This window comes from Manacus candei, unplaced genomic scaffold (genome assembly GCF_025592945.1).
Source record: "Manacus candei isolate 608988 ecotype Guabito, Panama unplaced genomic scaffold, ASM2559294v1 h1tg000017l, whole genome shotgun sequence".
Lineage (NCBI taxonomy): Eukaryota > Metazoa > Chordata > Aves > Passeriformes > Pipridae > Manacus > Manacus candei.
Window position 1 is genome coordinate 11,577,779 of NW_026138065.1, and position 15,446 is coordinate 11,593,224.

At 42.9% G+C, this 15,446-nt stretch overlaps 1 protein-coding gene across 2 annotated transcripts; it reads left to right on the forward strand.

Annotated features, from left to right (window-relative positions):
* The first annotated feature begins 164 nt into the window (after positions 1-164).
* RNF8 (ring finger protein 8) lies at positions 165-13,443 on the forward strand. Of its 2 annotated transcripts, none has more exons than XM_051783262.1 (8): positions 165-296; positions 2,888-3,006; positions 3,947-4,687; positions 5,726-5,788; positions 6,960-7,049; positions 8,231-8,338; positions 9,305-9,509; positions 11,370-13,443. In XM_051783262.1, the coding sequence occupies exons 2-8, from the start codon at positions 2,938-2,940 to the stop codon at positions 11,513-11,515; spliced, it is 1,422 nt and encodes a 473-aa protein (XP_051639222.1). In that variant the 5' UTR covers positions 165-296; positions 2,888-2,937; the 3' UTR covers positions 11,516-13,443. The 2 variants fall into 2 exon arrangements, with proteins under 2 accessions (XP_051639222.1, XP_051639221.1); XM_051783261.1 differs by lacking the exon at positions 165-296 and adding an exon at positions 704-725 and having other exon boundaries at positions 2,878-3,006.
* Positions 13,444-15,446: the final 2,003 nt, after the last annotated feature.

Consider the following 15,446-nt stretch of genomic DNA (forward strand, 5'->3'; position numbering starts at 1 on the left):
GGGGCCGTGCCGGGGCCGGAGGGGCGGGACACGGAAGAGCGCGGCGGGACTGCGGGGAAGCACCGTGGGATAATGGGATAGCGCCAGCGGCCCGGAGGGCTCCTGCGGCGCACGCGCGGGGCCGGGCGGCGGGGCGGTGCCTCGTGTTCCGCCCCGCGCGCGGCTGCCCCGTCACTGCCGCCGCCGCCATCCCTCCGAGGGGAGCCATGGCCGTGCGCGGGGTGCCGCGCCTCGCCTGGTGCCTCCGCCGAGTCGGGGCCAGCTGCGACTGGCTCCTGCTGGAGGCCGGCACGCAGGTGAGCCGGGCCGGGCCGGGCTGGGCTGGGCTGGGCTGGGCTGGGCTGGGCTGGGCTGGGCTCCCCGCGGGCCCCTCGGAGGGGGCGGGTGGGTGGCCGAGGCACGGCCCTCGGAGCCGGCCCCCAGTGCCGGCAGCCAGTGCCGGCCCCGCTTAGGCTGAGCTCTGCCGCGGCCGGCTCCGCCCTGGGCAGCGGGCGAGCGGCCCTCGGAGCCCTTTGTTTCGGGAGCTTCGTTGTTCCTTATGGCGCTTCCCAGGAGGAGAAAGCCCCGTTTAACGAGCAGCCGCCGCTCGTGGCCGTTCGGAGGGGCCCCCCGTGCCCCCCAGCGCTGCCCCGGCCTCCCCGCGGGGCGGCCCGGGCGGGCGCGTTGCAGCCCCGGAGACGCGGAGGGAGCGCAGGGCGGGTCCGGGCGCTGCAGTCGAGTCTTAGGTTGTTATTATCTTTAAAAGTCTTATGTCGTATTTAGATAGGAGTTGTTTGTGTGACAGTAACCTAAGTGCGGATGGGGGAGGGAGCCCATAGCCTAATTAACAAGCCGGTGTTTTGGCGAGGTTAAATAAGGCACTGCACTTGGGTGGTTTAAGGTGTTCAGGTGTAAACGAGGTCACGTTTTAAATATGTTTTGGTTGTGTTTTGGTGCGGTGCGGGAATCGTGATTTTAATTGAAAAGGCCAAATGGGCCCTTGTATTCTTTCCCTTAAACTCAGCAGGCAAAGATGTGTGGTGAGGTTGAGGCAGTGTAGGAGGAGTTGCTGTTTTGGTGGTCAAAACCAGGTGAGTAGTTAGGTGGTGTGGATGATGCTGTGGCCAACTCCTTTGTGTTTACGCACTGCAGAAGGTGCCCCTTCAAACTCACTTTTCAGTACTACTCAAATCTTAAGCAAATGTATAGTTTTCTTACTCTCCCATCGTGGATTTGAAGCCCTGAGGTGTGTAAGTATGCTTAGTGAAGGACTGGAGCTCATACATCTGCAGAACTTGCAGCCAGAGCTCCACTAATTGTGCAGAGAATGCCATTTGGGATGTTATTGCTCCAGTTGTCTGCATGGCACTTCTCACAGGCAGCGAGAGGGCTGACAGCATCCTGGTGCTACAGGTGTGCCAGGCCACAGAGCACAAACCAGTTTTACTGGGATTTAAATCAGAATATTAGAATATCATGAGTTGGAAAGGATCCGTGAGAATCATTGAGTCCAGCTCCTGGCCCTGCACAGGACAGCCCCAAAAATCACACCATATGCCTGAGAGCATTGTCCGGATGCTTCTTGAACTCTGTCAGGCTTGGTGCTGTGACCGCTTCAGTGCCAAAGGGCATGCCCAAGGCATGGGGATGTGCTGTGGTGTGCTGCTACTGCTGTGGGCAGCACTGAACTCTGGCAGGCAAGTGGTAACACGTCTTGGACCCCTGTTTGCTAAATGAACTTGATCAAGGGGAAGTTTTGTGGCCGGCCCTACTTGGTCTTGCTCATATTTGTGTGTGAGGCCTTGCAGATGGGTGTGCCTGGGCCATAAGAATCATTCAGGTGGCTTAGGCACTTCTCTTACTGCTGCAGGGACAAGTGCAAAGCTGATTTTATGTTTGAGCCCACATGAAGTGGGGACTCTTTATCCACCTGAGTTTCTGTATCTCTTAAAGATGCAATCCATGTTGACAGAACCTTAATGCATTTGAAGTATTTAAGAAGACGGGAACAATGCGGTTGAGTTTGCTTTTGTCATCTTAGTTTGCTTCCTTGCATTTAGTTATGACATCGGAGTCTGAGTTCTGGCTTTAAACTCAAGGTGAGACCTACTCAGGTAATGTGCAATGCACAGATGAATAAGAAAAGTGTACAGAAGAGGCAGTGGAGGAAGGTAGAGCAGAGATGTGCTTTAAATGGCAATCTGCAATTAGATGGGATTTAATAAGATACTGTGAAATGGTACAATTAAATTGTGTCCCTTCTTCCAGAAGATACTGTTAGAGTGTAATTAGATTATTTAGATCACTTTCACTACTGGTTATGAGCTGCATGTAGCTTAGATTCTGAACCATAAGATTGATAGTGTGATTTACAAAAGTATCGTGCATTTAGGGCAATGTTGTGTGTGCACTTTTCTGTGGCAGTTTTCTGGGCTATTTTTCCTGTAGCTTTCTTGTTCACAGACAGTTGAACAGATGCAGTCACCAAAAGAAGAGGGTAAGAAATAATATTCAGACCCACAAACAATAGTGCTGGTTTGGAGAAATGGTGTTTAGTTAGGTAATGACTAAAGTGGAACACGGATGGATTGAGAGTGGCTTTGAGCACCTTTGCTGCTGAAGGAAGATGTCCATGAAACTGTGAGGTCCATGAGGCTGTAATGTGCCTCAGAGAAATCAAATTTTCCTCAATGGGAGAGAAAGATAGTACTTCAAAATTTGTAGGTTTCCATTTTCTATGTACTCTTGAATTTAAATGCAAAAAACCCCCCATCATATTATGGCAGGCTCTTTGGAAATACCTATAAGATGCTAGAGTTTTGCTGTACTTAAATTTAATTGACATAAACTGAATTTACCATGTTAATGATTGCAGTTACTAAACTACTTTATTTTTAGGTAACTATAGGCCGAGGATTAGATATCACGTACCAGCTGGTGTCAAAAACCTGTCCCTTGATGATCTCTCGTAAGCACTGTATTTTCCAGCAGAATGCAGAAGGGCAGTGGACTGTCAAGGATAACAAGGTACAGAGACTTATTGAAGACCTTGTACTCTTTGAGATTGATTGAAAAGAATGCCTTGTTGGGATCAAGCAATGTATGGGCCATGATATAGTGTAATGTAAATGTGATAGAAGGTTCCTTCAGGAAGATTCAGTCTGCTGCAATTTGGATGCAAATAGTATTGCTTTCTGTATGTAGATTCACCTTTTGGTTTAGCATTTTTCAGACCATTGTGGCCTTACCAAGGGCACTTTGCAGTCTGTGAACCTGTTTTGTGTTGCTTTCTATTAAAAAAATCCTATGAATTTTGGCGTAGGATTTTATCCTTTCAAAAGGATAGTGTTCTTGTAGTGCGAATGAAAGAATAAGCTGGAACTCCTTATTGTAGTGACACAGGTGCTTTAATTATTATCAACTGCAATAAGAATCTGTTGTTAGAAAAGACATGCTTCATTTTCAAACAAGTTTCTCCTGAAAGTCCTTCTCAGCTAATTAGAATAAAACGTTGAGAGTCATCACTCAGGGCTCTCTTTGACTTCAGTGATCTGTTTTTTGAATTGTGATCTTGCCACATTCTCATTCGGACTGAAAACTGTAAAATGAGTAATTTGCTTTAAAACAGCACTGGTAGAAGAAAAATGTTCAACAAGCTTTTGTGCTGTTTTTTCCCTTCAGACTTCCTTCTTTTTCTTCTGCACTAGCATGCATGTTAAAATGTTGGTCTTAGTGCTTGTACACAAAATCTGTATTGCAAGAATAATGCACAGTAAATCATGCAGTGTAGCAAATAATAAACAGAACACCCAGCCAATAACTTGGATATTGCAAGGTTTATTTAAAGAGGTGCCTTATTCTTATTGCAGCACTGAAGAGGTTGGATATGTTTACAGTTGCCAGAAATAACCTGGAGAGGAGTTTGTAAGTACATATTAAATTTTGCTGATTCTGTGTTTGTTGGCAGAGTCTAAATGGAGTCTGGCTTAACAAACAGCGCCTGGATCCATCAAAAGTCTATCCTATTGCTGAAGGAGACCGTATCCAGTTGGGAGTGCCTTTGGAAAACAGAGAGACTGCTGAATATGAGTATGAAGTAATTAAAGAGGAATGGGAAAAAATAAGACCCTTTTTAGCCCAAAGAAGTGACCTGGGGAGAGCTAAGAGTTCAAGAACTAAACGTAAATTTAGTTCGGAGGAATTAGAGACATCTGGATCAGAAGGCCCTTCGAACTCCAGATGCAAAAGAGACAGAGTGTCCTGTGACAATGACCCTTTGGATAAATCATGGGAACGGGTAGAAGAGGCCAAACGGTTAACAGAGAAGATGGATATCAAGCTGCCTGCTCCTGGACCAAGTGAGGGGGATAGCGGTCCAGTGCATACTAGCCCTGTTCACTCCGAGAAAGCTGTGTCTGTCCCCCATAAGGACCAGAAAGGCTCTGGTCTTACAGAGTCGTGGACTGGCTTGAAAATGCTGAGGAAAACTCTAGTAGATGTAATGAAATTAAAGGTCAAAGTGCAGGAGAAGCAGACAGCAGTTCTGAATGTGAAGCAGAGGCGTAGAAAGTGTGCTCAGAAGGAGATCCTGGTAATGGAGCAGGAGCTGCAGGAGTTGCAGGACCAGCTGTGCATGGAACAAGAGCATCAGCAGCAGCAGGTGGAAGAGCTGGAGAGGACATTTTGTAAAGAGCAGCAGAAGCTAGAGGTATAATGGTGGTAATCATTTTTCCCTGTCTTCATTTTTATGGAATCCAAAATAGCTCTGAAACTATAGAGTAACGCAAATAATGTTTGTGTGAATTACCCCTGTTAAATTTTCATGGACGTACTTAAGTTGTACCAAAAGAAAGTGCAGAGATGGAAGAGATTTGGCTGTATGGGGAATTAGGAAAAAGGTAGGAAGTAAAGCATTTCAGTTGGTAAAGAAGCTTGCTTTGTAATAAAACCTGAAAAGTCTCTGCCTGATCTCCTGTGGTTACAGAGAGGACAAGTTGAAAAGTATTTACTTTGAGTGTGAATTTCTCTTGGTATATGGCTGAAATAATGTCCAGTTTGCATGGCAAATCCACTCTCTTTCCAAGTAATGAATTATTGCATACCTTAATCCTTGAAGGGATGGAGATTTTTTATTTTCCTACTTTCAAAGAAACCTTTCTTGCAATCCGTGTCTTCAAGCAGTACATGTATGTTGATAAATAGCTTTTTAGATAACAAACTGAAACTGTTCAAACTTGAGACTTCTCGAAAATAGTTTAAAAAAAGTAAAGATTCACCTTGGAGCGAGTTTAATAATTTATCAGTTACTTCCTCTAAAGTCTGCTGCTAAAGGCAAGATACCAGTATCAGAAGTACAGAAAGTCTGGAGTTCTGTCCTTAGGCACAGTGTGAAGTTCAGCTTTAGGTATGTCTGACCTCTTTGGATGTGCTCAAAGATAGAGTTGCAGCTTTTAAGCTGTTGCTGACCTCTTTGCTTCTACGAACATGCTGGTGCCTTTAAGAGCTAGAATACTGTGGAGGTGTTCCAAAAATGTAACTGCAAATGATATATCCATTTTAATTCTTCACAGTAAATGATAGCTCTAATTTCTGTGGTACACTAGAGTGGGACATCTCAGAGTTTTTTGAAAACCAGTGTTCTTTCTTTAAGCATATCCTCTAAAGCGAGGGTGCAGAATAGTAACTTTCTGTTTCTTGCTTTCTTCAAGTCTTTTTTTTTTTTTGTCTCACTTCTTACCCCACCCAGGGAGAAAAGTGGCAACATGGGGAAGAGAATCTGAAGGAGCAGCTGGCCCAGGTCCTGCAAGAGGCAAGTGGTTATGAGTCTAGGTTTGGTCTAACTTTTTGACTCGAATGTTTAAATCTTTCTTGCTGCTGTGGCCTCTTAGTAGAAGATGAGAACTTTGCCTTAGCTGACTGTGTAAGACTCCAGCCCCAGGAGCTGCCAGCTCCTGGGCTTAGCTAGGAGTTTAATGTATAGATACAGTGTTCTTTAATACTTTGAGATAGCGTGAAGAGAATAAGTCACCGTCTTGTTCCCAAGGGATTTCTTTATTAATTTAGGGGAGCAAATAAGGGAACTTGGCTGAAGTTCAAAAGCACACCACACAAGCTACACAAAAATATTCCACCACAATACTGACTCAGCATATACTGTTAATCCACAACACTTAAGATCCAATCCCTCCAGCTCCAAGCCACCCAAAACATCAAGAAAGGAGCAAAGAAAGAGAAGCAGAGAGAGCAAAAAGGAGAAAAGGAGGAAGAAGGAGAGACATTATATAGCTACCACTGGAACCTTGTGGAAGACCAGCTCTCACACTTCCAAGTGACAGGGCCATGACACGAGGCAAACACATGGTTTATCTACTCTAGTCCCTATGGCCAACCCCTCCAGGCAGCATCTCTGACTCACCAGCCACTCTGGGGTTCCAGCCTCGAGTGAGGGGCAGTGTTCTCACTGTCTCTGCCAGTCTGAGCCTGGTTTAGGGGCTCCAAGAGGTGTGGTGTGTTATAGTTTTCCCAGGCTGTTTGTGGCTGACAGCTACTCTGGGGCTTTCCCATGTGCGGTCCAGGGGCCTGCCATGAGGGATACAGATCCACCTCACCTCTGTGAAGTTTGACCCATCCCTTCCCCCTCCACGCACACACACTCCCCACAAGGTGGTTTGGACCCAATAATCGCTGATCTGGTGTCTAACAGACTGTAAAACCTAACTGAAATGAAAGAGTACTTGGGAGAGGGAATGCAAAGTGCAGCGACACTGGGAAGGTCATAAATAACTGTCAGTACATTCCAGTTTTAAGCTAAGGGTAAACTGCTCAACTCATATATACATATGAGTTTGGCAATGGCAATATTGCTCTTTTAGGAGGAGATTAGGAGAAATGAGTATGCTGAAACTTATGACTATGACCATGTATATTTAATAGGATAGTTTATAAGGCCACTCAGAACTTCTGGGATGGTATTGTTACAGCATCATGCTTTGATGGAAGAGCTGAGCCGTAGCAAAAAAGACTTTGAGGAGATAATTCGAGCCAAGAATAAAGAACTGGAAGAAACAAAGGTAAGGAATAAGTGAATTCTCAGTTTTATTCATAAGTGGAAAACGATATACTCCAGCAGAGAAAATAGTTTATTTTACATTTGTCTTAGTTCTGCCTGGCCTCCCATAGTGCAAAAATTTCTGTGTTTTGAGGTGGCAGCTGACTGGTTCCAGGACTGGGCAAGGATGCACCTTGCCCTGTTCATAAACTACTGTTGAACAGTTGTTACTAGATCTTTCTCAGTCATAAAGAAAGCCAAGAGCAGCTGAACTGCGCATTGTGCAGGAGAAATGGGCCTATTCTACTCTTTCCTTAAAAACAAAAAAACAGACCAACACCAACAGAAAAACACCCAGAAATGTTTGAAAAGTGAGGTGTTTCATTTTCAGTTAAAGTGCATATAAGTAAAACTGTAGTGTGACAGCAGTTGTATAAAGGTGTGTAAGACTAAAGCAACATGGAATTTGAATAATGAATGAGATAAGCCATATTTCTTCCTGCTCATGACACAAGGTGGTGAGTGGGAAATAATTAAGGAGATTCTTTCTGTGTCTTACTCTTGGAAATTATCATAATATCTTCCTTTGGCAGTTTACTTTGTTTTTTTTTTTATGTTATCTTTGGAACTCTGCTGCTGTTTCAACTATAGCTTCAACTGGAAGAATTTCTCTGTTATTTTTAGAAGATAAAGCAGGTACCTAGCCTAATCAGCCTAATTTAACACCAAACAACCAAAAAAAGATTATTGGGCTGTTAAATGCAAGTAAATAATTTAAACTTTTATGCTTCATTTTTTTAACATTTGAGGTGTTTTGTCTGTTGGGTGTTATGCTTTTTATATCAGACATCAAAAGAACTGTTGACTTAAGCTAAGCTCATGCCAGGAATGGGTTGGAAAAGATTCTGAAAAAGTGATCCAGCTGGTAGTTTCTTAGGGCTGAAGGGAATTTTGGTAGCAGCTGCTGTTCTTCCGTCTAAGTTCTCTGCAGTGCATGGGAATATTCTCAATACTGCTGTGACTACAAAGAGGAGGGAGGTTACATAGCTGGGTATTATAATAGGCACAAACTTGACATGTGGAGACTTGCAGTATGATTTTCTATTTGTACTACCTTCTCCTGCACACGTGCTTCCTGCCAATATTATATTGAGTAAAATCTTGTTCTTTGTTGACACATGACCGTATGTACTATTCCACTAGGAGGAGAAGGAAAAGGTGAGAGCCCAGAAAGAAGAGGTGCTGAATCAGATGAATGATGTGTTGGAGAATGAGTTGCAATGCACAATCTGTTCTGAGCACTTTATTGAGGTATGTTTAAACCCGTATGGGTTTGCCAGTAAAGAAGAGACTTGAGTAGCTTTTCCTAGTTCTGTTTAAGCAATAGTTAAGCCTGTTTCTTTACTTCACTAGTTTAACAGTCCCAACAGACCTGCAGTGTGTTGTTATGGGAAAGGGTTGATCCAGAAATCCATTCTGTTTGCCCTGACTCTTCTGGACAGAAAATTCAACTTTAATGTCTCCACCTGCAGAGACATGCTTAATCCTAAGATGCATATAAGCTTGGAGCACTTGTGCAGGTTTTTGAACTGGTGCTCTGAGTCGCTGCTGACGGCTTTCTTGGGGAGGAATTATTTTGTAGTGGACCTTGCTTTAAGTTGGATGGATTTGGACTGTTTCAGGTTTAGATATATGGAGAGGTTAGATCAATCAAATCCTGAACCGTTTCTATTGTTCAGATAAACACTTTCTTTGAGAAATTGGCCTATTTTCATTTGATTCTAGATTTGATAGGATATGTCTGACATGGAGACTGTTAGTTTTGTTCATGTTTTGCTGGACCTTCAGTTGCATTACGTTAATTTCTACTATGGGGAAACCTGATGTTTTAGTCTTGCTGTAATGGCTTAAGAGCTAGCTCAAATTTTAATTTCTGGTGTCTCAGTAATTTAAAATACTATTCTGCAGTATCTGAGCTTTTTCATAATTTATCCTCTTCAAATTAGGGAAACTTAGAATGAATTCATTTTGTCCATTTCTGCCTTGCTGTGACTTACAGTGACTCCATTAACTTGCTTGTAAAACTGGCCTGCCCTCTGGCATGGGAGAGTTTGTGTGTGTAACCCCTTTAAAGCTAAAGAAAAGGGGCTTTAGGCTCTCCCCTCTCTTTCCTTATAGGAAGTGTTCATCTAATATTTCTCTGTCTTCAGTATGTTTTTCCTTTACAATGCTTGTATGGGCATGCTGTGACCAGTGTCATTTGATTGAATTCCACAGGCTGTCACTCTGAACTGTGCACACAGCTTCTGCTCCTACTGTATCGATGAGTGGACGAAACGTAAAGTGGAGTGCCCCATCTGCAGGCAGGAGATCAAGTCAAAGACACGCTCTCTTGTGCTGGATAACTGCATTGACAGGATGGTAGAAAAACTGGATGTGGAAATGAAAGAGCATCGCCTGACCCTTATCAGAAAGCGGAAAGGTGAGAGGTGGGTGGATGTGGCATGATCAGTACAATCTTTTATTCCATCTATTTTGTACAACTTTCTTTGGCACCTATATACCAAGAAGATGCTCGGGGACTGCAGCAGAAACACTAGAAAAGTAATCCTGAGATCTCTTGAGTAACTAGCTTTACTGCACAGTAAAATAAAATTAATAAAAAGTTTGGAAAAAGACTTAAGTATGAATTGCACAGTCTAGCAGGGTATCTTAATTTAATCATACTGATGGTTACGCTGTTTCAAAGAGATCGCTAAATAAAAACAAAACTATATAGAATGGTCCTTGAATAATTGCCAGGCACTTTTAATTAAACTGCTGAGTACACAATTTCAAAAACTCAACAGGGCAGTGCCAGATAAGAAGCTCTGAATTCTCTTCCATGTGCTAGATTTATATAGGAAATCTCTGAAAGGGACATTGGTATATCATGTAAGTGTATGGCTGAACTGGCAGTTGCTCTGCCATGTTTATTTTTGTGGAATTAAAGTCACTGTGGCCTAAAGACATAACATCTTGCCTAGTTGTAGCTAAAAGACAGTGCATGGTGTAGATAGCTTTAAGAAAAACTCTGGTGTGGGCTATTCCTACTCTTCCTTCCTTCTTCCAGGTTTGTTTCTAGAGCACTTGACACTGGTATCTAGGTGCTAAAATGTAGACATCTTTTCCTGCTGCTGTTTAACAAATTTCTATTGCTCCGTTCCCTCAAGTAATTGTCTTCTTTTCGCTTCGTAGAGGTCAGTGCATGATCCTTCATTTTGCAGTGTGTCAAGCCTTTTACCTAATGAAAGAAAGATGCTTTTGAAATGTTTCAGATGCTCCATGGTGACGTAGAATGACATCACTAAGCAGTGCTAGTTCAAGCCTGAAATTAGAACCTATGTAACCATCTCAGCCCGATTCCCTCAGGAAATGCTGCATTGCTCAGAGAGTGCCTGGCTCAGCTTCATGAATTGCTTTCACCTCTGCAGAACTGACATATGTGCATGTAGGCAGAGTATGCCATAGCTCCTGAAGTGTCTCATCAGGTAGCTAATGAGGACTGGCTGCAGTGGTGCCTTCCTTGGAGCCCTCTGCATGCTAAACCAATGGTCTTCATCCTTGGTTGAAAAAAAAAGGAAATAAGCTCATAGTCTACCTTCATAAATGACTATCTGTAAGGAAATCGTTTAACTTAACCGTGACACACTTCAGGAGGAAGGTTAAATGGTTTCTCTGCCATCTTTTTATTCAGTGATGGAAACATTTTGATTGACATGAGGATAACCATGTGTCTATTTGAAATTAATTCCTAAGAAGTAAACCCACTGAAAGAAGAATAATGATGAAAGTGGCACTTGAGAAGCTGTCAGAGCTTACCAAGAAACTTTTCCAAGAGCCTTAGTAGAATGGGCACCAGAAGGACAGCTTGCAGTCTTAAATGTATGAAGGTTTTGATGGGCCTCTAAGTGTCCTGAGCAACTATTAATTGTGTGAGAGCTTCTTACCATGTTTTGTTCCTTCTTTCTTACCTGTAATAGTTAGCCAAGGCACTGTAATAGTTGGCCATTTCCATTGCCAGTTGTGTGCCTGTGAAGGGATGGAGAATATCTCCTCCTCATCTCTGTTATCTTAACAGGAAAAGACAGAGAGAACACTTAAGAAAACAAATAAACAAAAAACTCCCAACCCTTTGTTCTTTTAATACTGAAAACTGAAAAGAAAAAGGCCCATGCCTGCAGCTTGAAAGACATATCAATCTTCAGTGAGAGGCTATAATATAGTTTCAGACAACTGGTAATTAACACTTGTGGGTACTGCAGTCACAGCTAACTTTTGTATCTGTGTGTTTTGAATGCAGAGAAACAGAATGTGATGGTGAAACCAGCCACAGACAATGACAACAGTGTCACTTCCTCCACCTACTCCATCTTGTCGATAAGCAGTTGTGACAGTGAGGAGTCTGAGGAGGATTCTTACTATAATGAAAGCTATTACATTCTCTGAACACTGTTACTGCGGACTTGTTTGCCTGTGTGCTGCCCAGAACCAACCTAATGGTGTTTGGTTCAGTGCTGCTGGAGGAGCGGACTGGACACCTGGAAGCAGAGACTCTATGAAGAGGCTGGAGCTCAGAACTAGCAGCATTTTGAAGAAGTACCTTGTTTTTTCCATGAATATACAGAACCTTGATCTCTAAAACAAAATTGGGGTCGGAGAGAACAAACTGCTGTTATGCTAGCTAGTTGACCTACAAACCCTAAGCTTCCATGACAGCTTGTGACCCGCTTGGTGTAATGTAATAGTTTGTATTGCATCATTGCCCTTTTCCTCAGTGAATGACATGTTTAAACGTGTACATCAGCTTCCCTTATTTCAGGCAGCAGAGGGAATGGCCCAAGGTATTTGAGAACTTGGCCATCCCCACCAGCAGGCAGGAAATTCGTATGTCAGGAAAAAGTGCCAGGGTGGGTTTTCCCCTTGAATTTCATATGGCAGCTAGAGTCATCCCAGGCCTCGGGCAGTAAAGTAATAAAGGGTGGGTTATGGACCCTGTCAGCCGTAAGTGCATTGTGAGCTGAGCTACTGGTCATCAGCTCTCTTTTTATGTAAATAATTTTCCATTAGATTGGGATGAAGGATATTATATCTTCCAGAATTCCTTAGCTAGTGCTCTTTTCATGTAGTGTCTTTGGATTGCTCCCTCTTCAGGCTTTTGCATAAAGGGTTTTAGAATTGGGAAGCAGTAAATCCAGAAATTATTAGCAGTGACTTCAGAAACATTTAGTCAACAGCAGAGAGGAACCTCTGCCTCTTCAGAAGTGCTGCTCTCCAAATTATTGAAATGTCCTGTTGGCAGGGTAGGAAAGCGGGATCTGTAGGCAACCACAAGGCACAGAATGAAGCACTTCATTTTATTGTTTACAAAACATCACTGTTGAGCTGTGGGTTATACTACTCTCACAGAAAATCACTCATCCTTAAGAGACTGAGCAAGTCTTGCCTCATCCTATCATGTATTTGTCTATCAAGTTCCATTTTCCAGTGGCTTATGCTTTTGACTTAGCTGTTATGTGGAAAGGACTCATAGAAGATGGGGAAGCCCTTCTCATCTGTAGTTTGTCTTCGGCTATTTGTACGTGCTCTTTTGTTTATTTTGTTTAAGAACGAAAATATAAATCCATTTCTGCATTAGTCTTCCTTTGTGCAGCCACTGAGATGAATGTCTTTCTCCTAGTCATCTTTAGATTTTTTTTTTTTTTGAGAAAAGAGAGGCCATCTCATTTACTGACTTTGCTTCATGTTTGGACTGCTGTAAGCAGTGTGGGTACGTAAAGTTACTTGAAAGACTCTTGTATTGAGGCACTGATAAAAGACTGTGACTACCCTAATACTAATTTAGTAGGTACAAATCATACCTCTTACCTTCTTCCACAGGAAGAAAGATCCCATTAAAAAGGTGATGCTGTCCTTAGGAAGTTAGTGCATTCTGGCATTTGACTGGTAGGACTTAAACCGGGTGGGGGGGGGGCTGATCTGAGGGCCAGGCAACTTGCTTAAAATTTTAGTGTAAGATTTCTTTTGTGAAGGAGATATTATGTCTTGCACATTCTTCTTTCTCTTTTAATATTCACTTGCTGTATGTGCTTTTGAAAGTTTCTTTTGTGAATATGTGCTTTCTAGGATGTGCAAAAGAATGTTCCTCAAAATGCTCATGAAATAGGCTGATGTAAAACAGGCATTCTCAATGAAGAGGAGTAGAAGGAAAATACTCTGGTTACCTAGGACTGCAAATTCTTCTACTGTGTATCTCTTCCATGTTTTTTTTTTTTCCTCATTTCATTTTGTGAAATATATATATATATTTTATTATATTGGTGTTGCAGAGAAGGAGAACGCTTGCCCGGGTAACAGAATGGTAATCTTTGGTGCAATTTCTGAGTGTGTCCTCTTTTCACTAGAACATGAAGAATGTAAGTGGTGTACCAAACCATTTCCACTCTTATTGGTAGGTGCATAATGTGTAAAGGTCCACAGAGAGAGGTGAAGTAATAATACTGTTTACTTGCAAAAGCTTTTCACTGACAAAACCAGACCTGTGTTTCTAGCAGTGTGCTCTCCTTTGGTCTAAGTTCTGGATCCTTTCTTCTACTTGGTTGTACATCTAAGTGTCCCCTTGGAGACGTTATATCCTGAACATAACATTCCTGTCTTGGGATGGCATCAAGCGCTTCCAGAATTCAGGTTACAGCTGAGCTAGTCACAGCTGGTGCACAGCAGTCTTGATGCAGGTTCAAGACTTGCTGCTTTCCACTGGAAGACAGCTGTCAAGCAGTGTGTTAATCAAACAATTTCAGAGGAATACATTGTCTAGCAGCATCAGAGAAATAGTTGGGAAGGACTGCTAATGGATTATGGAGGGGGATCATCACATCACAGGGGAATGTTTAACTCATGGACAGAGCCCAAGATGAATCTGACAATCACATGTGCAAGAAAAATCTACCATCTTAGTATTTGGTGAGCCTGTCACAGGCAGAATGGGAGCTGCAGACAAAAGTTTATTAAGAAGGCCTCCCGTTGAGTCACGAGGTGCAGAAAGGGCACCCTTGCTTTATAAACTCCTCTGAGAGCAGCCTGGCTGGATCCAGCCTTAGCCCCAGGCTTTGTCAATGGCTTAAGTGTAAAGGATTATATAGGTGTAATTGAACCTTTATACAACTGTGTCCCATGGGATAGCAAACCAGATATATTTATATATATATATCTCATTTATTATGACAATAATCAGACAAAAATATCTTAATTGGAATTATTTACTACACACTATAGGAGCTATAACAACTATTGTAGTGCACTATGAAGCAGTATTGAAGCAATTATATTAAAGCAATTGTATTAAAGCTAGCAAAACCCAATTATTAAGTAGAGATTGATGTTACTCAACCCATACCAATGACCAAATCTCTTTTGCTCAGCCTCGAGGAGTAACCTTGAAGGGTGTCTCCCCCCAAGGCAGGAATCTCCACACATACACTCCAAGAAGGGGTATGTCAGAAGACCCTGCCGTTAAATTTGGGACTGGGCTTTTATAGTATAAAGTGACTGACTGTCAGTCATATGTCTCCAGGCCAGCTGTGTCAGCTCAGCAGCTTTAGGTATGTTATCAGTAGTATCACTTGTTTATTCCTTTATCTGGATACTTCACCAGGTTTATCACATCTTCATCTCGCTATCAGGATGTTTAACTGGTGTTAAGAAGTCAGACTGGATTCAGCATTAGTCAACACCAAAAGCAGCATGATGACCCCTTCTTCATTTACCACTGATAGCTTTGCAAATAGGGCATTGTTGTTTTCCGAGTTCCAGGCAGAGCATCCTGCTACAGATTGTTGCAGAGCCTTAGCACCAACTGTTATTTAACTTTGCAGGACATGTAACAGGCAATTTAATACTCCAGCTGTGCCCCTCTCCCCCCAGGTGAAGTCTGGGTTTTCTTTTCCAAAGGTGTATTCTGACTAGTCAATGTTTTATTTCCTCCTTGTCCTTCCCTCCTCCTGGTCCCTTTTGCCATAACTTGACCTAATCAAACACAACAAACAGCAACACAAACAGCAACTAGATAATCTTGAACTACACTTCTCAAGTAGGATCCTCCTATCCCTTGGTGTTACCATGTTTGCTTTCGTTTTTGAGACTAAGCATTCAGGCCTGTGTGCTGAGCTGTATGTCCCCAGGTTTACAGCTTAATGCAAAGTACAAGGCAGCTTACAGAATCACATAATCAGTTTGGTTGGAAAAGACCTCTGAGATCATCGAGTCCAACCTTTGACCTAACACCACCCTGCCAAGCAGACCATAGCACTGAGTGCCATGAACAGCCTTTCCTTAAACACCTCCAGGGGCGGTGACTCCACCACCTCCCTGGGCAGTCCGT